We start from the raw sequence: 27,251 nt of genomic DNA on the forward strand, positions 1-27,251 counted from the left end.
GAAACATTCTATACTTAAAGAGAGCAAAATCTGGAGCAGGCAGTCCTTTTACCAATTTACTGTCAAACAGGAGTGGGGAAAACTTTAGAATTTTCTATTTCACTTCGTTGACCAATTTTCCCTGCAGAAGTCTTTTAGTTGTAATTTAAAAAATATATTAGGAGCTATCAGTTTAAATAACGTTTCATTTTTCAATGTAATATATAAAGAATATGAACATATTCATTCAATAGTGTTTTCAAAACATCCAAGCCACTGTATTTAAAAATGAATTACACAACAAAAGATCTTAGTATAAAAATGTACCATGTTGTTAACAATTCCCTTGCGACTTCTGATGGCTTCACATATTACAGTATAAGCTTTGGTATTAAACATGCAAATAAAAGCCAACAAGGTGGTGAATACAGTGTCCCAAATACAAAGCACTTATGAAACGAGTGTTGTGCAGACACAGCAGATGAAGATTAGGTTACACACCACGCTGCAGGATGACCACAGTTTGCACTTCTAATGCTTCTTAGTTTGCATATTTGGCTCGTTCAAAATCTTCAGCAGAGACTGACTCGTGTAATAGGGCCTTTCAGGAGAACCATCGTTTCTTTCTATATCTTCCACTAGGAGGAAGAATGGCACAGAGTAAATATCAAAGCAAAACTGTAAGAGAAGTAACGTCGCCATCTGCTGCACACTTGCTTTACAGCAGTTCAAAACATTCTCTTTTTAAAAATAGCATAGTTTGGTATCATCATTATAAACATACCTATGAGAAAACAAGCAGCCCTTGTTATCATGTTAGTAAAATACCATCTAATTCTGTGTATGAAGTCATAGTCTGCCAATAATGCATGCCTCTCAGGGGCATGATTGAGGAAATAACTTCTACCTTCTTTCGGATGGCAAACTAACCAAAAATAACAAAAACAAAAAGCCTCATCCGGAATTTCTAAATTCACCTTCAAATTCCTGAAAAGTAATATGTACTCAATTTACTTTCTAAATTATTGTGTTTGTTCAAAATTTCTTTTGTTTTGCCATCAACAGTTTGGGTAGTACAGTTTTAAAGATTTGTAAAGTTTTAATGTATTTCAAAGCCTTAAACTGCAAGTTTTGAAAAATATTGTTTTGCAGTTAATTACTTTAATTGCTTTATAAGATAATAGCTTCTAATTTCTTCCCTCAAAAATAATGCTCATTTTTATTCTCTTCTACACAAAGAAGTAACTAATGAGGAAAACTCTTTCTAACTAGAACTAGGTCCATAATATAGTTAAAACTTCTTCCTTTAAGTAGTAAAGAAATTTAAAAATATTGAGCTAAATGACATTTCTTTTCTTATGATTTTGTACCCATGGGTTATATCCTTAAATTATAACCAGCTATAGAATGTGCCTCCATATAATTCAGTGAACTCTCTTACTCTAGTGAACTTTTTGGTCTGATCAGCAGATATAATATTAAACATGTAACACATGGGACCCACCTAGTCCAAGAATCTAAAAGACAGAAGTAGTTATGATTATTCAAAGTCTTTGTCTTAATTTTCTTAATCTTTGTCTTAATTTTCTAACTCCTGAAACAGTCAAGAATATAATACAGGCAACTAGTTTCTTGCATGTTGATTTGTATTTTATTCAAGTGATTTTCCAATTTTTATGTGTATCAGAATCAACTAGAGAACTTTATAATAATTCACAAGCTACCCCGTGCCCAAACACAAAATATCAGAATCTGTTAGGGAAGGGGCACAGATGTCTATTAGAAGTTCTCAGAATGATTCTGCTGCCTACCAAAAAGAATTAGAATTGTGTTGTTTCATCATTATGTATCATTCAACTACTCCTGAAGAGGATATATTCTCTATCATTTTTCAACACTTAAGAGAGAGGTAACTGGGACACCTGGGTAGCTCAGATGGTTAAGCCTCCTACTCTTGATTATGGCCCAGGTCATAATCTCAGGGTCATGAGGTCCAGCACTGGGCTCTCCACTGGATGTGGATTGTGTTTAAGATTCTCTCCCTCTCCTCTTTCTGCTGCTCGTGTGTACACACATGTACTTGCACTCTCTCTCTCTCGCTCTCAAAAAAAAAAAAAAAAAGAAAAGAAAGAAAGAAAGAAAGAGAAAGAAAGAAAAGAAAAAGAAAAAAGAAAACAAAGAAAGAGAAAAAGAAAAAAAAGAAGTTGGGGCGCCGGGATGGCTCAGTGGGTTAAAGCTGCTGCCTTCGGCTCAGGTCATGATCCCAGAGTCCTGGGATTGAGCCCCACATCAGGCTCTCTGCTCAGCAGGGAGCCTGCTTCCTCCTCTCTCTCTGCCTGCCTCTCTGCCTACTTGTGAACTCTGCCTGTCAAATAAATAAATAAAATCTTAAATTTTTTTTTAAATTTAAAAAAAATAGAAAAAAGAGAAGTAACTATTTACTAGATCTTGGTTGAGACTTCTGTGTTGTTGGATAACAATAACCGTCCAGAAAGACAGATTATTACCCTTCTCTGAATTTATGCTTCAAGGAGAATGAGAGTGAAGGCCCTTTGCCACTAGGTGAAGCCAAGTGACACTTCTGACTCTAATAATCTCAAGAAAATAAGCCAAGAACAAGATGGTGGCCATTATAAAGACCTATTTAGAAAATCTTCCATATTCATTGACTTCTTGCTATTAAGCTATCAGAATCAGTCTAAATCTATGTTCCCATACTTCAGGATCATTAAGTAAGTTGGTTTTTAATTTGTGACATTAATTTGTCACATAAATTAAATTAATTTGTGACACGATGATACATTTCTGACTCTTCTTAAATACATGGATCATAGTTAGATCACATTTTGACCACAATCTTAGATAAACATATTTCTTTCTATCAATACATAAATAATCCCTATACACAAGCTTAGTGTAAATGCCCAAGGATACTACTTGATTTAGTGTTCCTTTGGGGTAACTGTTAGCCAAATCATACACGTGTGCACACAGGAGTAGATGGGCAAAGTACTTGAGTGTCTGATTCATGTTCTGCTCCACTCTGCAAAAGACTAAGGTATGGCTGCCAGCAACCAGCTTGTTGCTGTGACCAGCAAGGATGGAGTATAAAAATAACTTTCCTACTAAAACTCTCAAGGGAGAGATTTCCTAATGCACAGTACACCCCTATAAAGGTACAAGAAAAGGTAACAGTGGAGTGCTAGTAGTATATTCCCTTAGGATAAAATCTGTAGTGTCTTAATCATCTTTTCTCTTTCCTCACATAAGTTGAGCTACAACTAAACCTTTTGTAGAATGAAGTAAAAAAAAAAAATCTCTTTCATCTAGAAAAACAGATATGCTTGTGAAAGACAGAATCACTCTTCTGAAACAAATCCATTCCAATTTTCTGTATGGTGGGAATAGGAAAATAGGAACTGGTCTCCATCTGGGTTAGAGACAAAAGGTATAAGTTATGTACCTATTTCAGTTTTGTTCAGAATATATTCATGGTGGCTAGATGTTCATATTATTGGAAATGATATCCCAAAACCCAGATTCAACTTTACTATGAATATAATTTCACTAAAACAAAGTGGGCTAGGAGGTTCCCCAGTAATTTTTACCTAGCAGAGTTCTCTATGGAACTTGTATAACATTAACATCTCTGTTTCAAATGGTCTTGAATCACACACTGAAATATACTTCCTAGGAAAACATTTATACAAGTTTAATCACAGTCGAGAAAGCTGTCCACTAGCTGGAGCAGCTATAACCATAGCACCATATTTACAAATTTAGTACCATATGCTGGTTAGCTATATCATCTCTTTATGGCTAATTGACTATACATTTATAGTGCTTTCAAAAAATTGCCTGAATACCCTTTACAAATATACATTTATAAAAAGAAAGGCGAGCAAAGTGCTTCAGTGGGAAACAGCACTCTGAGTTATAAAAGTCTCATTTAAAACACTTTTGGCTATAGGCTTTAAAAATGTTTGACATTTACACCTTGCTTTTCAGCTGGGACCACAGTCAATAAAGTAGCCTAGTTCACAGAGGCTACTGTCATCAAATGCTTGTCACCTCAGGTGGTACCACGTTCTGGCTTTTCAGGAATAAGCTCAGAAATTTCACATTACTCAAAAGCATCATTTTCAAGTTACAAATGATCTAATTTACAAAAGTTCTATTTAAAAAATGAATGTCACTGTTTGGAGCTTTTCTAGTCTTTCTGCTTCTGGGGAACTAGTTGCATCTTGTTCAGAGTTCCGTGCAGGGTAGGGGCTATGTAGTAGGGTTTTTCTCTGGATCCATCATTTCTTTCCAGATCTTCACCTGTATATGCAGCAGCCAAAGCAGGCAAAAGCAGCAAGCGGCAGCAGAATTAAATGTATTTTTTATGAATTGGAGAATCAAACAAGGAAAAATCAGAGAAATTAGTGTTAGAAAGTCAAATATAAGACAATTAGTACTGTTAAATTGCTGGACCAAGTAAGAAACTTCAATCTCTTCCAGGAAGAACTAAAACTTCCTAAATCCCACCAATGCCCAAAGAGGTTTATTTTATAGTTTAAAGGTTTATATTTATATAGTTTAAAGATTAATAAGATCCTTCATGTGCTTTCAACAGAATCATCTCTAAATCTGTGACTGTTCATTTCAGAAAGGTAAAATGCCACGTCTTCTGAGAGGAAGCTGAATAAAAAGTCTGTGATAAACGTAGAATAGTAATTGAATTTCAGTCCAAAGTCACTTTTAATGAAAGTCCATACCTGTAACATTATAGATGAAGAAACGGAGACCCACGTATTGAAATGATTCTCCTGATGTCAAAAGCTCTGGAGCAGTCAGAATGAGGTGAGGACCCAGCCTCTTGAACAACTAGTTCGGTTCTGGTTCTACTTAACTATAAGTCATCCTGTCTTAAATCTCCTCAGAATTGCATTAGAAAATTATTGGCAGTGTTTTCTGACTTCACATAACACATGAATTTACCTTCCTGCTTTGCCTAGGCTAATAATAAAATGACGGAGTGTTCACTGAGCACATACCTATCGGGTGATTCAGGGAAAGCCCCAAAATGATGCTGAAGTGTAAGAAGTTGGCACAGAATAAGCTTCCTAAAGATAGAATTCGCAGTAGATAATATCTATCAATAAGTATACAAGTACAACTTAACTCTATGTTTTCACTAAGTGTATTAAAGATTTTGTTATTCATAGCCATTATTTTGACAAAGGATAAGAAATATTATGTAAAAACATACAAGATAATCATAGATTTATGGAATAATTCTAAATTGTTTTTCATCCTTTTGGGGGAATGGTTGGATTACTGATTTAGATTTTTTACATTGGACCTCACAGTGACCTTTCTCAGACAAAATGGAAAGCTGAGGAGTGAATATGATGGACACATTTTTGTTCTTTCTTCCTTAACCATATTTCTATATCATATATAGTATATCTATATTGTTATTACCCTTGAAGCATTATTAGGAAGCTTGGTATGAATCACATTAATAATCATCAATAACATTACTTTTTCCTCAAACTGGGATCAAAATTCTCATTGCCTGGTAATATTAAAAAGATGCCATGTTTCTATAAACACAGTGTTTGCAAATGGTTTGCATTTTTAAAAATACCAGCTATCTGGCAGCCGAGAGAATAAGTATAAAAAGAGATTATAAAAGATTATATAAAAAATTATAAAGATTATATGGGTACAGTTATACACAATCAGAATTTGGCTTATAGCACCATTTAAGAAGAATGTTTTCCAAAGTAAGATGTTGCGATCGTAAAGGTTAGGGAGGAGGAGAAATAGAATTTGGTATCCCTTGTTCTTTATTCTCAAAGACAAGAGTCTCCAGAAGGAAACTGTTCATGTTCAACACACAAGATTGAGTAAAGCTAAAATTACACCTGATTTTCAGAAGCTGGCAATTATTAACATAAAAAGTTGGGAAACAGTTCTTACCACTCAAATTTAATATCCTTGTCAAATTTAAAATCCGTAAGATTTTTCCAAAGCTTCCAAAGATTGGGAGCTAGTGGCTTCTGTGCATTCCCTGAGATACATTTTCAGAGACATTTTCAGTTATAAGAAGGGGGAAGATCCTAAAGGGATCTCCCACTGTTGCTATCATTAGTATCTGAGATGAAAAAAGAGATCTTTGAAATTTAAGACCTCTGTCTCAGGCACTACAATTCTGTGCTCTTCCTCCATCTCCAACCTGAGCTGATGTTTGTTCATGTGGCATTTTGTAGATGGCGTCTCCTAATAAACCGCTGACAGTAGCATTAGAATGTGGCATTTTGTAGATGGCTTCTCCTAATAAACCGCTGACAGTGGCATTAGAAGATGATTAAACATGTCTGTTTCGTCCATAGCCAGAGAGAACTAACTAGTATGTCTAGTTTTCTTGATTTCTGAATTGTCCAGCTACTGAAAATAATTTTTAAATATTAAGAAAAAAAAAGGCAAACCACTTTCTAGGAAGTTTGGTTTTTTCCCCCTTGAATATGTCTCCTTATTAGTAGTATCTCCTCCCCTGACCCCTGTGTAAAGTTGGTGTCGTGAGTGATGCCAAAAAATAAACTGTTAATTTTACACAAGTGGATCACTCAGTAATGACCTGTCATAGAATGTTTTCTCTGCTTCTCTTAAGAACAAGGTGCCAGAGAAATAATCTCTACAGGGCATAGCTGGAGGGCTTAACAATTTGTTCTTTCACCTGCTGAACCTCCTTTCTCTAGGCTGAAGGTAAGGGCCAGGTCAAGTTCCTAGGGCATCAGGTTCTCCAAGGCTTTTAAGATGAGATACTAATAGAAAACCTATCCATTATGAGCTACAAATGCCACATAGAGGCACAGAAATAAGTCAGTGATGAAAGCTCGCAAGAACTATTTTAACTCTAAGCATCAGAATGATCGAGCTGTTTCCCAGACATTCCCCTCAGTGAATATAGTGTGAATTGGCTCTATGTGTCTCTGAAACCATTGCCAGCTTGGCTTTATCAGAATTATAAAAGCTCTCCTCAAAGTGTTCCTCTACTCTGGTCTCAAAGCCCAGTTATGTCCTCAGTTCTGTTAATGATACGATTCTGTTGTGATTTATCATTAAAACTTGAAAATACTAAGAAACGAAAAAAACAGTTTCATGCTAACACCATGCAGTGGAGTCTGAGGTTCATTTCAGTAGCGGACTCTCCTGTGCTTTGCCAACTTCATTCTCTCAGCTGTTAAGGTTTAAAGAGCATCTACTAAACAGAGTCTCTTTCCAAATAAACAATATTTGGTAGTTGCAGCCAAACCATAGCAAATCCACAAGCCAGCTAAGTACATGGGTCTTAACCTTCTTATCTTTCAGTTACTCTCCAAAGGGAGAAAACACATATACTAAAAACTTACAGAAGCAGATGAAAGTTGTATCAATACACATTGCATAGACGCTGAAGAATCCATGGGCAACTAGGTAAGATCCAATAATGACAGTCTGCAAATGAGTAAAGAACAAAATGAAGACGTCATTAACTTGTCCAGAAGCACAATAATTCAGCTTTAAATGAAAGTCAGGATGAGAAACTTTGAAGTACCCTATGTAGAAAAGATTTCAACATAGAGACCCAAAAAAATCCAATAACAATTTTGGGTACTTTGCACTGGGATTTAAATATATTATATTACCTGTTAATTTTCTTACCACTATCCCCAATGCCTACAAAAATATCCCAGATTTAGGATCCTGTACACTGAGGCAGGAAAGCATGCGAGTTAAGAGCACACACTGCCTAGGGGTTGAATCACTTGCCAGGCACTCACTCAACAAGTTACTTAACCTCACTGTGCCTCCTGCCTCCTATAAAAAATTACTGGTGAGGGGCGCCTGGGTGGCTCAGTGGGTTAAGCCTCTGCCTTCGGCTTGGGTCATGATCCCAGGGTTCTGGGATCAAGCCCCACATCGGGCTCTCTGCTCAGCAGGGAGCCTGCTTCTCTCTCTCTGCCTGCCTCTCTGCCTACTTGTTATCTCTCTCTGTCAAGTAAATGGATAAAATCTTTGAAAAAAAAAATTACTGGTGGGCGAGGGGAGAATGTGATAATAACAGTATTCATGGCATATGGATTGAGCGAATGAGTTAATTGCTATAGATGCTGCCAGGCTCCCATCAGGTCCTCTCCAACTGCTGCATCTCTCCTCCAGTTGTTAGGCATGTAGCCTGCAGAAGACTGAGAGGCTTCCCTCACTAGGAATTGCCCTTATTGCCAGGAACTGCCTCTCCCAAGGTTACACCCCCATCCAGGGGGCAATCCCTGGCCAACCACCACATACAGAGGCCTACTTCTTCCTTCAGAAGAATTCCCATCAATATGTCTGAGGCCCCCACTCTAACTGCAGCTTTTTCCTTTGCCCATGCCTGCCCTCCTCACTTCCTTGTTACCAGGGTATCTCAGGAAAACACTTCCTAATTCTGCATGCAATCCTGTCTCAGAGGTTGTTTCTAAGCAATCCAATCTGAAACAGAATAAGGCTTGGCACAAAATAGGACCAATAATGTTAACTATTATTATTTTTCTTGTTCCCCCCCTTTTCTTTTTTTGCCATCTCTGATAAATCAGAGTCAATATTACACAGTGGTTATGAATGAATTGTGTCCTCTCAAAATGCATATGTTGAACCTAATCCCTAATATGAGGATATCTAGAGGTGAGGTTTGGGGAGGTAAGTAGGTCATGAGGGTGGAGCCCTCATGAATGGGATTAGTGCCATTAAAAGATAGGAGAGATGATGAGATCTCTCTCCACCATGTTAGGATATAGTGAGACGGCGGGGGAGGGGGGTGTCTCTTTGCAAACCAGGAAGAGAGCTCTCACCAGGAACGGACTCTGTGGGCACCTTAATCTTGGACTTCTCAGCCTTCAGAACCGTGAGGAATAAATTCTTGCTTAAGCCTTCCAATCTATGATATTTTTATTATAGACGCTTGAACTGACTAAGACACCAGATCTTACCAGCAAAGGTACCCAGTAGTAATTTAAAGATGTCGGTCCTTCTATCATCGTTGGCAATCTGTGTGTGAAGAGTAAAAAGGCCAGCACACCTACATTGGGCAGGCAGAACATGCATATTATGTATTTGCAAAGAAACATAGTTTTTTATAGCAAAGAAGTTTTTCCAAGTACTTTTTAGACTTACTACTATATTTATTATTATCACTTACCTATACATCCAGCAACTAGAATTTTCCCCAGGATTAGAACAAAGTCTGTAACTTTATCCATAACTGCAACTCTGAGAATCAGAAAAAAAAAAGAAAAGAAAGTATAATTTTGTGTTTAAATTACATTTGTCACTTGAAATTTATGAGAGTAAATAATTCATGAGCTCGTTTTGATATGTGTTCGCTGGAAATTTTATTTGGCCTTTGTTAAATGCAAGAAATGAAGGTAGACCTCCCAAATGAAGTTCTGATTTATTTTTGATGAAGTAAACAGAAGATGGCATTGTAGGGCTATCTGGCATAATTAGATATGTCAGCCTCTGTTTCAAAGCCCAAGTAAGACACCCTGAATTTTGAGAAGGTTTCATTTTTTCCCTGCTTTTGCTCACTCTGTCAATTTGAGGAGAAGGAAATGGTCAGAGACATGATGTTTGTGTGGAGACTTTCTTGAGCAGAAGGGATAATAAAAATCAATAAAATGCCAGTGAGTGTGAAGATGTAGATGGATGATAGAAGCAACATTCTAAGATACAAAAGAAATAGTGTGAGAGAGATTTAAATCTATCCAATTGAAAGATAATATTCATGTCTAATAAGATCACCATCAATTTAAATCACATGTGAAGTATTTGATGCTCAAGGTTCACCAAATTTTTTTTTGCAAATTCAACCTGATTACTTACTTTAAAACATTTCTCATCAGCAGATTGAAAGCATCTCTTGCTGACCTGCAGAAGTTTTTGCCATATATTGCAATCTGAGGAAAACAGTTGTTATTATTCTGGAGTCAGTAACATGCCCTAACAAGACCAACAGACAATCCAATGACAGGAAAATGAATTAATTCTCTTATCACCCAGCCTGCTACTGTCATTCCTCTTTCTAGCCTTTGGTACATGTGAGACCAGAGAACTGTACATCCTCAACTCTGCACAGCTGTCAGGGGCGTTTACAATAAGGTGTGCTTCAGATACTATATGCCTGTTAACTCCATGGGAATTCACACAGAAGTAGATCTTTTTCTTCAAATCCCAGGATATGGTTTCTGTCTTTGAAGTGTCTGGGCTAGGTAGGGTCTGTTGTGAATAGGAAAAATGTTGCAGCATTTACTTTAAAGATTATTCTCAGGAAAACAACACCTTTCGATACATTGATTTATTGATTAAAAGGCTCAATACAGTATTCTTACTGGAGGTAAATCAATGGCTATTTAAATCTTCAGGACTATTTGAATCACCCCTGCAGATTCTGTGTCATGGTGATAATCAGCAAGTATCATAAGGTTGTAGTTACTAAATTCTAGAAGAATTGTTTTTGGAACCCCTGTTTTTAAAAATCTCCATATTCCCCACAGGAAAGAAGTAACACTTTAGTTAGGCCTTATCGATTCCCACACACTTCAACATAAGATTTACAAGAAGAAATAGACCATTCCCTAGAAATACGTAAGTCCCAGAATTAGAAAGACTTTTTTTTTCTCAGAGTGGAATACAGACTAACCTCTCCTTCCACTAAACAATGTCAAAGACACACAAAATCTTTTCAATCTAGCATATTAAAAATTTCTAAGGTAAATAATATTTTCCCTCTTTAAAAAGATATTAACAGTAATAATGAAGTACAGTTTAGATGTTATCTCAACTAGGAAAGCATAGCTCTGAATCATACATGGGAATCACAAATCCTTGTATCAACATGGTGATAAATTCAACTGCATGAGGTAAAAAGTGTTAGAGATGGAAATGTGCAAATGGGGTTTGGGTTTGCAAAGAAGAAATCAGTAAATAAAAAATAATCTACTTACCATAACATAGGCATTTCTGTTAAAAAACTTTACCATTCTTTCCAAACACCAGAAACAGCATTTTAGGCAGCACTGTAGAAATTTACAAACGTTGTTCTGGGCCTCTATGAAAATGAAATATTCAAATCTATTAGTGATTTGTAACTAGACTTTATGATCAAAAAATAAAAATTTTAAAAATAGGCTTTTTAGGGGCGCCTGGGTGGCTCAGTGGGTTGAGCCTCTGCCTTCAGCTCAGGTCATGATCCCAGAGTCCTGGGATCGAGCCCCGCATCAGGCTCTCTGCTCAGCAGGGAGCCTTCTTCCTCCTCTCTCTCTGCCTGCCTCTCTGCCTACTTGTGATCTCTGTCTGTCAAGTAAATAAATAAAATCTTTTTAAAAAATAGGCTTTTAAAAAATTTTTGGTAAAATATACAGTTACCGTTTTAACTATTTTAAGTGTACTATTCAATTATGTACAATATTGTACAAGTCAATTCAAATTCAATCCATTAAGTGCATTCACAGTGTTGCACAATCATCATCACTATCCATTTCTAGAACTTACCATCTCAAATAGAAACTCTGTACCTCTTAAACAATAGCTTCTCATTCTCCTCTTCCCTAAGCCCCTGATAACTTCTATTGAAGTTTGTATGAATTTACTTCTTCTGGACACCTCATATAAGTGGAATGATATAATATTTATCCTTTTGTGTCTTATTTCACTTAACAAGGTTTTCAAGGTTCATCATTTCATTCTGTTTTAAAGCTGAACAACATTCCATTGCATGTATATATCACATTTTGCTTATCCTTTATCTGTTCATGGAAATTTGGGTTGTTTCTACCTTTTAGCTACAGAGAATAATGCTAACATGAATACTTGTATGCAAGTATTTGAGTCCCTGTTTTCAATTCTTTTGAGTATATATCTATGGTAGTGAAATTGCTGGATTATATGGCAATCCTACTTTTAACTTTCTGAAGAATCATCGTAATGTTCTCCATAATGGCTATACCATTTTACATTTCTAGCAACAATACACAAAAGTTCCCAGCTTATCCTCATCCTACAAATACTTGTTATTTTACATTTTTAAAAAATAGTAGCCATTCCAATGGATGTGAAGTGGTAACCTTATTATGATTTTGATTTGCATTTCCTTAATGAATTATACGGAGCATCTTTCCATGTGCTTATTCGCCATTTGTATATCTTCTTTGGAGCAATGTATATGCCATTCCTTTGTAGAAGGGACCAAGGTGGTGACATAGGAGGCCCCTGAACTTCCCTCCTTCCACAGATGCACATAAAGTACAGCTACTCACAGAACAATTTCCGTGGCAAAAAAAACCTGGAAACTAGCTGATTGACTCCTACCACATCAGGCAACTAAAAAAAATAACCACAGTGAAATGGGTAGGGAAGATGAGACAAACATATTGTAAACCCATTTCTGGCACAGAACCATACTATAAGGAAGATACCCCCAACTCTCAGCCTCTTCCTGAGAAGAAAAGCATTTGGACAGGACATAAAGGATTCCAACTTTTAAGGTTCTCACCCAAGGGACAGGTGCCCCAAATTCCTAGCTCTGAAAGCCAGTGGAGTTTATAAGCACAAGTCCCACAGCACCACAGAAAACAAAGCTAGTTCTTTACATGCTAGCACTCACTGTGGCTGTCCTCCAAGAGGCTTAGTATAGAGGAAGCAGGGGGGAAAAAAGGGTCCATTTTTCAGTCTTTTCCTGGAAGGGAGTGGACTACATACTTTATAGCCCACCGCCTGAGGGTCTGGTTTATAATTTGCACATATCTAGTTGTTAGTTACAGTCCTTAATGGAGTTGTCCAGGGGAGCTAGTGGGCACTTCTACTACTTTCTCCCTCTAGCTAACTCCAATTATATAATTAGGCCACTATTAGAAGGAGACTTTACACAACCTACTGCCCTAGTTTTTACAGTTGCTGCCTGAGGATGGTCCACACCTTCCCTAGCTCTGATTGCCAATGGGGGTTGCACTGAAAAGTCCTATAGGACTATAACAAACAAATAAGCAGTTTTTAAGTGGTGCAGGAGCACCCTCCTCCAATCCCAGCATGGATACACACCCTGGCTCAGTGCAGAAGGAATAGGCAAATACCTACTTCTCAGTTTCTCTGTGGAAGAGCCTCACCTGCATACTTTCCCACCTACTGCCTGAGGGTTTGGCTTCTAATTTAGCCTGCATATAGGTTCTGACTGTGATCTGTCTCTTTGGAACACTGAGGTCTTGGCACATATTCAGCTGTTGGGGAACATTAAGAATCTGGTGGCTAGGAGAATCACAAATGCCTGAGAGACCTAGAAGCTTGAGCTTGGCTGATTGATGAAATTCATCTCCTGTATAAGACCAGTCTGTTAAGACTGGGAGAAGTGACTGTTTTATCTAATACAATGAATCCACCATAGAGACTCAAGAAAAAAATGAAGAAAGAAGAGAATATATTCCAAATAAAAAAACAGGATAAATCTCTAGAAACCTATATTTCAGAAGTAAGTGGTCTACCTGATAGGGTTTGAAATAATGGCCATAAAGATGCTCATCAAGGTCAGGAGAACAATGCATGAACATTGAGAATTTTAACAAAGGGACAGAAAATATAAAAAAGCACTAAACAGAATTTATAGAACCAAAGAATACAATAACAGACTTAAAAAATTCAAGAGTGTTTTTTTTAAAGATTTTATTTATTTATTTAACAGAGAGAGATCACAAGTAGATGGAGAGGCAGGCAGAGAGAGAGAGAGAGAGAGAGAGAGAAGCAGGCTCCCTGCTGAGCAGAGAGCCCAATGTGGGACTCGATCCCAGGACCCTGAGACCATGACCTGAGCCGAAGGCAGCGGCTTTAACCCACTGAGCCACCCAGGTGCCCACAATAGAGGGTTTTAATAGCAGACCAGATCAAGCAGAGGAAAGGATCAACAAATTCAAAGACAAGGAAGTGGAATTCATCCAATTAGAGAAGCAAAAGGGAAAAATAATGGAAATAGATGAAATAGAAATTAAGAAGACCATAGAAAACATCAGTGGAAATAATCATTGGTTTTCTGAAAAGATAAACAAAATTAACAACAAGCAGACCAAATTGGAGGTCCCAGAAGGAGAAGAGACAGAGAGAGAGAAAGGTGCAGAAAGCTTAACTGAAGAAATAATGGCTGTAAATTTCCTTAATCTGTAGAAACAAACACACATTCAGATCCAGAAAAGAATCTCAAAAAGATGAATCTAAAGAGATCCATATTGAAACACAAATAAATTTTCAGAAGCTGAAAGGCAATTAAAGGCAGCAGGAGAAAAGTGACTTCTACTTTTTGGGGGATAAAAAAAAGTCACAGAAAAGTGAGTTTTTCAGCAGAAATTTTGTAGGCCAGAAGAGAGTGGAATGATATATTCAAAGTGATGAAGGAAAAAAACTGCCAAGCAAGAAACTCTATGGGGCCAAACTGTCCTTTAGAATCGAAGGGTAAAGTTTTCCAGACAAATAAAAGCTGAAGAGTTCATCCTCCCTAGTCAGCCTTACAAGAAATGTTAAAGGGGGTTTTTTAAGCTGAAACAAAGGAGCTAATTAGTAACATGAAAATATGTGGAAGTATAAAATTCACTAGTAAAAGGTAGTTGTATAATTAAATTCAGAATACTCAAACTAATGGTAGCAGATAAATCACAATTCTAGTATAAGGATTAAAATACAAAGTGTTAAAGATAACTGTAACTACAGCAAGTTGTTAATGGATACACAACATAAAAAGAGGTAAATCGTAATCATAAAAAATGTAGCATTAATGTGGGGAAAGTGTAAAAATGCAGCGCTTTTGTACACATTTGAAATTAAGTTATCAGCTTAAAATAGATACAAGATATTTTATTTAAGATATAAAACAGCCAGAAAACAATCAACAAAATAGCAATACTAAGTCCATAATTATCTATAAGTGAATGAAATTCTCCAACCAGAAGACACAAAGTGTCTGAGTGTATTTAAAAAAAAAAAAAAAAAACACCCTCAGTTATAAGCTACCTATAAGTCTCACTTCACCTGTAAAAACACATAAAGGATGAAAGTGAAGGATTGGAAAAAATTTTTCATGCAAATGGAAACCAAAAGGAGTTTGGTTAAGCCAAAAATAGTTAAGCCAAAAACTAACATAAAGATCATTATACTGTGATAAAGGAGTCTATTCATCAAAAGAATATAAAACTCATAAATATTCATGTACCCAACATTGGAACACCAAAATATACAAAGCAAAATATAAACAGATATTAAGGGGAACATATATAGCAATATAATAATACTAGAGGATTTCAATACCCCACTTTCAACAACAGATCATCCAGATAGAAGAGCAAAAAGGAAGTACTGGACTTAAACTGTACATTGACCAGACAGATTAGACATTTACAATACAGTCCTTCCAAACACAGCAGAATATACATTCTTCTCAAGTGCATATGGAACACTGTCCAGGATAGATCATTGCTAGACCACAAAACAGGTCTTAATAAATATAAGACTGAAATAATATCAAGAACCTCCTCCAACCACAGTGGTTTGAAATAGAAATCAATTACGGGAAGAAAACTGGAAAATTCACCAGTGTGTGGAGATTTAACTACATACTACTGAACAACCAATGAGCCAAAGAGGAAATCAAAGAGTATCTTGAGACAAAACTGGAAACACAGCATGCCAACATATGGGATGCAGCAAAGTAATTCAAAGAAGAAGGTTCATAGCAATGAACACCTATATTAAGAAAAACAAAAGATATCAATCTGACTTTACACCTTAAGGAAGTAGAAAAAGAAGAACAAATGAGCACAAATTAGTAGAAGGAAAGAAAAGGGAAATTTCAGAGTGGAAACAGATGAAATAGAAATTAAGAAGACCATAGAAAACATCAGTGGAAATAATCATTTGTTTTCTGAAAAGGTAAACAAAATTAACAAACTTTAGTTAGACCAAGGAACAAAGAGGAACATTTCATTTCAGAAATGAAAGAACAGGTATTACAATCAATACCACAGAAGTACAAAGGATCATAAGAGACTACTATGAACAGTTGTGCAAAAATTAGATAAACTAGAAGAAATGCATAAATTCCTACAGATACACAACCTAGTAAGACTGGATTATGATGAAATAGAAAATCTGTAAAGACCAATTACTAGTAAGGATTTTGAATCAATAATCAAAAACTTTCTAACAAACAAAGGCTAGATGGCTTTACTGGTAAATTCTATCAGACATTTAAAGAAGAATTAATATTAATCCTTCTCAAACTCTTCTAAAAAACTGAATAAGAGAAACATTTCCAAATTCATTTTACAAGGCCAGCATCACTCTGATAATCAAAGCAAGAAAGACACTACACTAAGAGAAAATTATAGACCAATATCCCTAATGATCATAAATGCAAAAATTCTTAACAAAATATTAGCGAACTGAATTCAGCAGTACAGTAAAAGGATCATACACCAAGAACAAGTGGATTTACCAAGAGATGTAAGGATGGCTCAATATATGCAAATCAATAAATGTGATGTACCATATTAACAAAATGAAGGATCCAAATCATGGTCGTCTTGGTAGATGCAGAAAATTCACTTGACAAAATTTAGCCTTCTTTCATGATAAAAACTCAATAAATTTATTATAGAATGCCTTAAAATAATGAAAACCACATACAGCAAGGCCACAACTAACATGATACTCAATGGTAAAAAGTTGAAAGCTTTTTTTCTGAAATGAGGAATAAGACAAGGATGTCCACTCTTGCCATTTTTATTCAATATAATACTAGAAGTCCTAGTCAGAGCAATTAGGCAAGAAAAAGAAATAAAAGAAATTAAAACCTAAAAGAAGAAGTAAAATTGTCTTTGCAGATCAAATGATATTATTTATAGAAAACCCTAGAGTCCACCAAAAACAAAACAAAACAAAACAAAAAATACCACCAGAACACCCCATCCTATTAAAACTAATAAATGAATTCAGTGAAGTTGCAGGAAAGGTAGTCAATATATAAACTCAGCTGCATTTCTATATAACAACAACTAATTATTGAAAAGAGAAATTAAGAAGATAATCCCATTTACAACTGTATCAAAAACAAGAAAATACCTAGGGAAAAATTAACTAAGGTAGGGAATTACTTGTGCATTGAAAACTGTAAGCCATTGATGAAATAAAGACAAATAAGTGAAAAAATATCCTATGATCATTGCTTGGAAAAAATAATATTGTTAAGTGTCCATAATACCCCAAACAATTAACAAAATCAATGCAATACCTATCAAAATTCCAATGGCATTTCCCACAGAAATAGAAAAAACAGTCCTAAAATTTGTTTGGAATCACAAAAGACTCTGAATAGCCAAAGCAATCTGAAAGAAGAATAAAAATGAAGGCATTACATTTCCTGATTTCAGACTACATTATGAAGCATGATAATCAAAATATTATAGTGTTGGGAAAGAAAGAGACACACAAATGAATGGAACAGAATAGAGAACCCAGAAATACACACACACACACACATACATGCATACATATATGGCCAATTAATTTGCAAAAAAGAAGTAAATAATATACAATGGAGAAAGGCTAGTCTCTTCAATTCAATGTTCTGGGAAAACTGAATGTCCACATACAAAAGAATAAAATTGGACTCTTACATCACACAAAACAATTCAAAATGGATTAAAGATTTGAATGGAGATCTGAAACCATAAAACTCCTAGAAGAAAAGAAGACGTTGGTCTTAGCAATGCCTGTTTGGATTTGATGCTAAAAGCAAGGGCAACAAAAGCAAAAATAAACTAGTGAGACTACATCAAAGTAAAAAGCTTCTGCATAGCAAATAAAACCATCAACAAAATAAAAAGGCAACCCATGGAATGAGAGAAATTATTTGCAAACCATATATGTGATGGTGAGTTACTATCCAAAATATACAAGGAACTTATAGAACTCAATAGGAAAAAACACCAATAACCCAATTTTTAAAAAATGGGTAAAGGACCCAAAGAGACATTTTTCCAAAGAAGACATACAGATGGCCAATAAGTACATGAAATGGTGCTCAACATTACTGCTCAACAGAGAAATGCAAATGAAAACCACAACAAGGTAGAGGATAGGATGTCTATTATCCAAAAGATAAAAGATGAGGATGTGGAGAAAAGGGAACTCTTGTATACTGTGAGTGGGAAGGTAAGTTGGTGTGTCCACTATGGAAAACAGTATGGAAGTTCCTCAAAAAATTTAAAAATAGAACTACCATATGATCCAGAAACTCCATTTCTGTATATATATCCAAAGAAAATGAAATCACTATGTCAATGAGATACCTGTACTCCTATGTTGACTGCAGAATTGCTTACAATATCAAATGTATGAAAACAACATGTCAGTGAATGAACAATGGATAAAGAAAATGTGATATAGATACACAATGGAATATTATTCAGCTTTTAAAAAGAGGGAAATGCTGCTTTTGCAGCAACAGATTAACCTGAAGAGCATGATGCTAAGAGAAATAAGCTAGATAAAGACAAATACACATGACATCACTTACATGTATAATTTTTAAAAATGTATAACTCATAGAAAGAGCAGAATGGAGGTCAAAATAGTCAGAGGGGTGGTGGGGGAAACAGGGAGAAGCTGGTAAAAAGGTATAAATTTTAAGTTATAAGATGGATAAGTTCTTTTGAGCCACTGTATAACAGTGAATACAGTTGATAATACTACATTGTATAATTTAAATTTGCTTATAGAGAACTTAAGCATTCTCATAGAAGGAAGGGAGGAAGGGAAAGAAAGAAGAGAGGAAAAGAGAAATATGTGAGGTAATGGACATGTTTATTACCTTGAATGTGTATGTGTATACACTCCTTTCACAATGCATGTGCATATCAAAAAAACATGTTGTACATTTTAAATATATTACAATTTTGTCAATTATGCCTCAGTAAAGCTGAAAAAATGTTACATAATTTTAAAAATCTTTTGTTCATGTTGAATCAGATTGTTTATTGTTGAGTTGTAGCAGCTCTTTTTTTAAAATTTAAATTCAATTAAACAACATATAGTACATCATTAGGTTTTGATGTAGTTTTCAGTGATTCATTAGTTGCATATAACACCCAGTGCTCATCGTAACACATGCCCTCTTTAATACCCGTCACCTGGTTACCACATCCCCCCACCCACCTCCCTTCTGTAACCCTCAGTTTGTCTCCTGGAGTCCAGAGTCTCTCAAAGTTTGTCTTGCTCTCTGATTTCTTCCCATTTAGTTTTCCCTCCCTTCCCTTCCTTCCCTCCCTTCCTGGGATCTTCTGCAGTATTTCTTATATTCTACCTATGAGTTAAACCATATCATAATTGTCTTTTTCTAACTGACTCACCTCACTCAGCACAATACCCTGGAGTTCTATCCATGTTGAAGTAAATGGTAGGTATTCCTCCTTTCTGATGGCTGAGTAATATTCCATTATATAGATGAACCACATCTTTATCCATTCATCTATTGAAGGACATTTTGTCTCCTTCCGCAGTTTGGCTATTATGGACATTGCTGCTATGAACATTGGGATGCAGGTAACCCCATCTTTTCACTACATCTGTATCTTTGGGGTAAATACCCAGTAGTGCAACCTCCAGGTCATTGGGTAACTCTATTTTTATCTTCTTGAGGAACCTTCATACTGTTTTCCAGAGTGGCTGCACCAGCTTGCATTCCCACCAAGAGTATAAGGGTGTTACCTGTTCTCCATATCCTTGGCAACATTTGTTGTTTCCTGTCTTATTAATTTTAGCCATTCTAATTATGGTTTTGATTTGTACTTCCCCCATGACAAGTGATATGGAACATTTTCTCATATATCTCCTGGCCATCCATATGTCTTCTTTGGAGAAGTGTCTATTCATGTCTTCTGGCCATTTCTCGACTAGATTATTTGGTTTTTGGGTGTTGGGTTTGATAAGTTCTTTCTAGCTCTTGGATACCAGCCCTTTGTCATTTGCAAAAATCTTCTACTCTGTAGGTTGCCTTTTAGTTTTGTTGACTGTTTCCTTTGCTGTGCAGAAGGCTTTTGTCTTGATGAAGTCCTAATAGTTCATTTTTGCCTTTGTTTCCCTTGCCTTTGGAGAAGTGTATTGCAAGAAGTTGCTGCAGCCAAGGTTGAAGAGGTTGAGAGCCTGTGCTCTCCTTAAGGATTTTGGTGGATTCCTGTCTCACATTAAGTCTTTCATCCATTTTGAGTTTGCTTTTGTGTGTGGCATAAGGAAATGGTCCAGTTTCATTCTTCTGCTTATGGCTGTCCAATTTTCCCAACACCATTTGTTGAAGAGACTATCTTTTTTCCATTGGACATTCCTTTCTGCTTGTCCAAATATTGGTTGACCATAGAGTTGTGGGTCCATTTCTGGGCTCTTTACTCTGTTCTAATGATCTATGTGTCTTTTTTTATGCCACTATCATACTGTCTTGATGATAATGGCTTTGTAATGTAGCTTGAAGTCCAGCATTGTGATGCCACCAGCTTTGCTTTTCTTTTTCAAGTTTGCTTTGGCTATTTGGGGTCTTTTGTGGTTCCATACAAATTTTAGGACTGTCTGTTCCAGCTTGAACAATATTGATGGTATTTTGATGGGGATTGCATTGAATGTGTAGATTGCTCTGGGCAACAGAGACATTTTAACAATGTTTCTTTTTCCAACGGATGAGCATGGAATCTTTTCCATCTCTTTGTGTCTCCCTCAATTTCCTTCCTAAGTGTCCTGTAGTTTTTAGAGTACAGATCTTTACTTCTTTGGTTAGGTTTATCCCAAGGTATCTTATGGTTTTTTACATTTTACAACTGTAAACGTAATTGATTGCTTAATTTCTCTTTCTTCAGTCACATCGTTAGTGTATAGAAATGCAACTGATTTCTGTGCATTGATTTTGTATCCTGCCACGTTGCTGAATTGCTGTATGAGTTCTAGCAATGTTGGGGTGGGGTCTTTGCGTTTTCCACATAAAGTATCATGTCATCTGTAAAGAGTGAGAGTTTGACTTCTTTGCCAATTTGAATGCCTTTTATTTCCTTTTGTTGTCTAACTGCTAAAGCTAGGACTTCTAATACTATGTTGAACAATAGTAGTGAGAGTGGGCATTCCTGTCATGTTCCTGACATTAAGGGAAAAGTTCTCATTTTTTTTCCCCATTGAGAATGACATTTCTTGTGGGCTTTTAATATATGACTTTTATGATATTGAGGTATGTACCCTCTATCCCTACACTGTGAGGAGTTTTAATCAAAAAAGGATGCCATATTTTGTCAAAAGCTTTTTCTGCAGCAAATGATAGGATCATATGGTTCTTACCTTTTCTTTTATTAATGTGGTGTATCACATTGATTGATTTGGGGATATTGAACCACCATTTCATCCCAGGAATAAATCCTACTTGGTCATGGTGAATAATCCTTTTAATGTACTATTGGATCCTATGGGCTAGTATCTTGGTAAGTATTTTGGCATCCACGTCCATTAGGGATGATGGGATATTGGTCTGTAATTCTCTTTTTGATGGGGTCTTTTTCTGGTTTGGGAATCAAGGTAATGTTGGCCTCATAGAATGAGTTTGGAAGTTTTCCTTCCATTTCAATTTTTTGAAACAGCTTCAGAAGAATAGGTATTATTTCTTCTTTAAATGTTAGGTAGAATTCCCCCTGGGAAGCCATTGGCCCTGGACTCATGTGTTGGGAGATTTTTGATTACTGCTTCATTTTCCTTGCTGGATATTGGTCTTTCCAGATTTTCTGTTTCTTCCTTTTTCAGTTTTGGTAGTTCAAAAGTTTCCAGGAATACATCCATTCTTCCTTCCAGATTGCCTAATTTGTTGGCATATAGTTGCTCATAATATGTTCTTACAATTGTCTATTCCCTTGTGTTGTTCCTCTCCTGTTTCATTCATGATTGTATTAATTTGGGTTCTTTCTCTTTTCTTTTGGATAAATCTGGCTAGAAGCTTATCGATCTTTTAATTCTTTCAAAGAATCAGCTTCTAGTTTTGTTAATCAGTTCTACTGATTTTCTGGTTTCTATTTCATTGTTTTCTGCTCTAATCTTTATTATTTCTCTTCTGTTGGTTTAGGATTTATTTGCTGTTCTTTCTCTAGGTCTTTTGAGAGTAAGGTTAGCTTATATCTTTGGGATTTTTCTAATTTTTTGAGAGAGGCTTGGATGGTTATGTATTCTCCTCCTAGAACTGCCTTTGCAGTATCCCATAGGTTTTGATCCAATGTGTTTTCATTTTCACTGGTTTCATTTCATTTCACTGGTTTGAAATGATTCATGGAATCATTTAAGTTCTTCTTTAATTTCCTAGTTGACCTTTCATGCTTTAGCAGGATGTTCCTTAACCTCCAAGTGTTTGAGCTCCTTCCAAATTTCCTCTTGTGATTGAGTTCAAGTTTCAAAGCACTATGGTCAAAAAATATGCAGGGGATAATCTCAGTCTTTTGGTATCAGTTGAGATTTATTTTATGACCCAGTATGTGGTCTGTTCTAGAGAAAGTTCTATGAGAAAGTTCTATTGAGAATAATGAGTATTTTGTTGTTTTAGGATGGAATGTTCCCTATATATCTGTGAAGTCCATCTGGCCTAGTGTGTCATTCAAAGCTCTTGTTTCTTTGTTGATCTTCTGCTTAGATGATCTGACCATCGCTGTAAGTGGGGTGTACAAGTTCCTTATTATTAATATATTATTATCAATGTGTTTCTTTATTTTGCTTATTAATTGGTTTATGTAGATAAGTTCTTATCTATACACAAAAATAAAATTGAATAGAGTGAATAAGGATTAAATGAAGCATATATCTATTAAACATATATGTAAAAGAAGAAGTTAAAAAGTGACTTGAAAACATAAGTTGGGAGGGTGCCTGGGTGGCTCAGTTGTTAAGCATCTGCCTTTGGCTCAGGTCATAATACCGGGGATCGAGCCCCACATTGGGCTCCCTGCTTGACAGGAAACCTGCTTCTCCCTCTCCCACTCTCCATGCTTGTTTTCCCTCTCTAACTGTGTCTCTCTCTGTTAAATAAATAAAATCTTAAAAATAAATAAATAAATAAATAAATAAGTTGGTAAAATAAGAAACTAGTTGAAATGGGGGAAAGTTAAAAAAAAAAAAAAGAAATGGAAAATTTTAAGACTGAATGATAACCAAATCATGAGAATGAACCTCGAGCTCAATATACTGTTTTCCCCTGGCTCTGGAATTTTACAGTCTTGTGGGATCGGTAATCTAGTTTGTACCTGTTCTTCCAGATTACCTCCTAGGGCGGGGCCTGCTGTGCAGCTTCTCAGGTCTTTGCCTGGTTGGATTTGCATGGCCCTTTGCCAGGGCGCTGGGCTCAGTGTAAGCTGGTCCTCTGTGTGGCTTTTGTTCCTTAGAGGCTTTCTGCACCTCTTTAGATGTGCCCAGATCCCCAGCCCCAGAGCTGAAAGACTGTAGTCCCCCCCCTTCAATAAAACCTCTAGGACAAATAGACTTCAGTTTTGTGTGTGCCCATCTCACAGTCTCTTGCAGTGCATGCCCATTGTAATCCTCCTGGCAGGTACCCAAGGGGCCTGTGTCACTGCCTTTTGTGTGCCCAGGGACTGAGAGTAGTTGCAGGCTCATGTGCATAACCTGCTCCACTGCTCCTAGGGGACTGCTGGGTGTCACCGTACTGTCCTTTCCAGGGCTGCCACCTTGAGAGCTATTGTTCAGTCATGTGTGCAGCCTTTTGGCCCCTTCTGGGGTAAGGCAAATGGCCACATGTTCCCGTTCTTTTCAGGGTGCTCAGGCAGAGTGGTCACCCAACCAGCCTGGCTTGCCGTTTATGGTGACCTGGGCTAAAAGTCCCCCTCTGGGCTCACTGACTATAACCAGTTTCCCCACTCTAATGCTTGGGCACTCTATCAGTTCAGATACCCCATTCATTCTGTGACTCCTGGGGTCCTGAGACCACAATGACCCACCTAGAATTCTGCTCTTTTCATCCCCTGAGCCCCTTTCAGACAGGAAATCTGCTGCAGTCAGGAAATCTGCTCACTGGAGCAGACTTCTGAGGTTTCCAATTTTGTCCTCTGGGGCTGTATCGTTTTCCAGTAGCTGGCTTATGGAGGCTCCCTCTCCCTCCATTTATGTTCCAATATCTCCCTGCAGATTGACGTCTCCATATCTCCTACCTTGCAAAATACAGTTGCTTTTCTACTCATAGAGTTCCAGATTTATTTTCCTTACATCTCAGGATGAATTCATGGGTGTTCAGAATGGTTCGACAGATATCCAGCTAATGTCAAGGGACCAGATGATATAAGGTCCCCTGTTCTTCCATCATCTTGCCACCGTGGAAGCTCTTTATATATTCTGAATAACAGTTGTTTATCTGTCAAATGACTTGCAAATATTTTTTCCTATTTTATGGGTTGTCTTTTCATTCTCTTAATAGTGTCCTTTGATACACAGACTTTGTGCATGTATATAAAGTCTGGGTTTTTTTCTTTTATTACCTGTGCTAGGAGATCTTCATCAAATCCAACATCCTAAAGATTTCCTCCTATGCTTTCTTCTCAGAGTTTTACTTCTATTTTAGCTTTTAAGTCTTTGATCCATTTTTTGAATTAACTTTTTTATATTGTGTAAGGGTCCAACTTTATTCTTTTGCAGGCAGATATCCATTTTTCTAGTAATGTTAGTTGAGAAAACTATCCTTTACCCATTGATTGGCCTTATGTATGAGGGTTAATTTTGGGGTTTCTATTCTATTCCAGTTCTATGTGTCTGTCCTTATGGTAGCACCACACTGTTTGATTACTGTAGTTTGATACTAATTTTTAAAATCATGTAACAGGGAATGTCCCACTTAGCTATGTTTGAAGACTGTTTTGGCAATTAATAATAAGCCAGGTGGTGGGTATTATAGAGGGCACGGATTGCATGGAGCACTGGGTGTGGTGCAAAAATAATGAATACTGTTATGCTGAAAATAAAAATAAATTTAAAAAAAACAAAGTATATTCAAGGTAGAGTTTGTAAACTATATTTGTTATGTGTAAAGATTTATGCTGATGACACCCATGTTTATATTTTAAGCCTGACTCATCCTGAGCTTCAGGCTTAAAACTACCTGACATCTCCACCAAGCTTCTCAATATCAACATGCCCCAAACAGTTTTTCATCTCTTCTTTGAAATTTGCTTTACCTGGTTTCTACATCTTCATAAATGGCATCACACACTTTTTGTCTTTTTTCTTTATTCTGCTTCTCTTCACATCCTCTCCTGTCCCATATTTTATCTCTCAGCAAGTCCTGTTGGCTTTTCCTTCCAAACATATCCCCAATCTGACTACTTCCATCCTTATTCCCTAGTCCAACTTGTAGTCATAATATTTCCCCTAAATCCTTGCCCCAAACCATTATTTTTACAAAAGTCAGGAAGTCTGAGAAAAGATGAATTCTAGAGTCTTACCTTTCAGACGGCGGTCCAAGTATTCTAGGATGAATTTAAACATTTGAACTAATGCAAGGATTAAAGATCCAAATGCTAGGGATCCTGTGTGATAACTGAGAAAAGATAAAATAAGAATCAAAGTTAAAATATCTTCATTACTAGCTAATAGGATGCTAAATAATTTTAATAGGTAAAAAGGATCTGCAGAAGGATAAGAAAGGGTTTATCACACTTTCTTATTCAGATTGATAAAGGTCTCCTTAGAGGATTTTAAATGATACACGTCTATGATGATACATGTCTATAAAAATACCAATAGCCTGTCATCATAAAATACAATGTTTGGGCTAAGCAATGGAGAGATAGAGCCCAGTTAATTCTTAATTTTTATTTTGGTGCCCTCCCCTACTATTTGTCTTCAGCAACTTACGGCTTTTAGAAGGAAGTTGGCCTGGGTAGGGATTGTAAAACTATGGCTATAAAATCAGACATAAGCAATGGACATCCATGCATCTTAAATCATAACTTTGACCTCATTTGTATTTTGCCAGTTGAATTATATAAGCCTAAGACTGAATTTTAAGCACCCTAAACATAACTGGGATGATAGATGTAGGATTGAATGTGGAACTTACCGTATGGCTCGCCCAAATGCAGTAAAAAGTGGATATGGTGGGATGTCATCAGGTTTTTTCAAGGCCCAGTAATAAGAAGCAAAGGCACCAGCAAGGGCACACTGACCCAGTGCAATGACAAAGTTTATAAGCCAGAGAAAGACAAATAGATTGAATATCTGGAAGGTAGGGACATACTGATGGTACAGGCTCTTTCCACCATAGAAAGCAAAGTTACACTGAGCCCCAGGGCAAGCTTTGGCAATTTCAGTTGTATTAAAAATCTGTACTCAGAAAAAAAAAAAAAATACAGATAAGATAGTATGAAATGCCATTCCAAAATAACACCTTCCCTGCCTTCTCTTCTTTCGTAACCCTCAATTGCCTGTCCTACTCTTTTCCCATTAACTTCCACTGTTAGTCCTATTTCTTTTTTTGAATATATAGATTTTTTTAAAGATGTGAGACTGAGTGAGCACGAGAAACAGCAGGAGCACAAGTGGGAGGATGGGCAGAGGGAAAGGGAGAAGCAGACTCCCCGCTGGGCAGGGAGCCCAACAAGAGACTCAATCCCAGAACCCTGAAATCGTGACCTGAGCCAAAGGCAGATGTTTAATGACAGAGCCACCCAGACACCTCTGTTGCTCCTATTTTCTATCCCATCATTTTATATTATTCCTTAATGAGCACTGTAAAGTATTTCATTTTCTGTCATACGTTTACCACTCCACACCCACTAAAATTTCACATTTATTAATGTTGTTGTTAATCATTCCTGCCTCTTCCAGGGTCTCAGGAAATAATAGTGCTTTTCCTCTATTCTGCCTATCATTTCAGTGCTCTCCTGCTAACACCTGATCCACCTGCCCTTAATAGTGATTCCCATCAAGTTCTCTATTTCTGCATTGTTTTTACAACCGCTAGGTGAAATGTAGTAGAGCGCTATACTGAAGTAAGTAAAAAAGAGAGAGTTTCTTTGACTTACCTCTGGGTCACAGGTTGTATTTTCATGTTCACATGTCCTTTCTGGGGATATGACTTTGTATATAGGTACCCCTGATGTAGCTAAGTAACTGGGTTAACCTATTAAGAAAAAACTACCGGCTGGTAGAAGGAAAGTAGA

At 36.6% G+C, this 27,251-nt stretch overlaps 1 protein-coding gene across 1 annotated transcript in view; it reads right to left on the reverse strand.

Moving 5' to 3' along the window:
* Positions 1-410: 410 nt before the first annotated feature.
* The window catches only part of SLC44A5 (solute carrier family 44 member 5), a 398,499-nt gene continuing 371,658 nt past the window's right edge, over positions 411-27,251 (reverse strand). Inside the window, exons 15-23 of the mRNA XM_059376880.1 lie at positions 27,114-27,201; positions 26,150-26,412; positions 25,533-25,627; positions 10,995-11,098; positions 9,874-9,947; positions 9,191-9,261; positions 8,982-9,070; positions 7,383-7,467; positions 411-617 (exon numbers count right to left, since the gene is read on the reverse strand). Of these exons, the coding sequence (XP_059232863.1) occupies positions 511-617; positions 7,383-7,467; positions 8,982-9,070; positions 9,191-9,261; positions 9,874-9,947; positions 10,995-11,098; positions 25,533-25,627; positions 26,150-26,412; positions 27,114-27,201 (976 nt within the window). The 3' untranslated portion in view covers positions 411-510. The remainder of the gene's footprint in view (positions 618-7,382; positions 7,468-8,981; positions 9,071-9,190; positions 9,262-9,873; positions 9,948-10,994; positions 11,099-25,532; positions 25,628-26,149; positions 26,413-27,113; positions 27,202-27,251) is intronic.

Source organism: Mustela nigripes, chromosome 14, assembly GCF_022355385.1.
Source record: "Mustela nigripes isolate SB6536 chromosome 14, MUSNIG.SB6536, whole genome shotgun sequence".
NCBI classification, from domain to species: Eukaryota; Metazoa; Chordata; class Mammalia; order Carnivora; family Mustelidae; genus Mustela; species Mustela nigripes.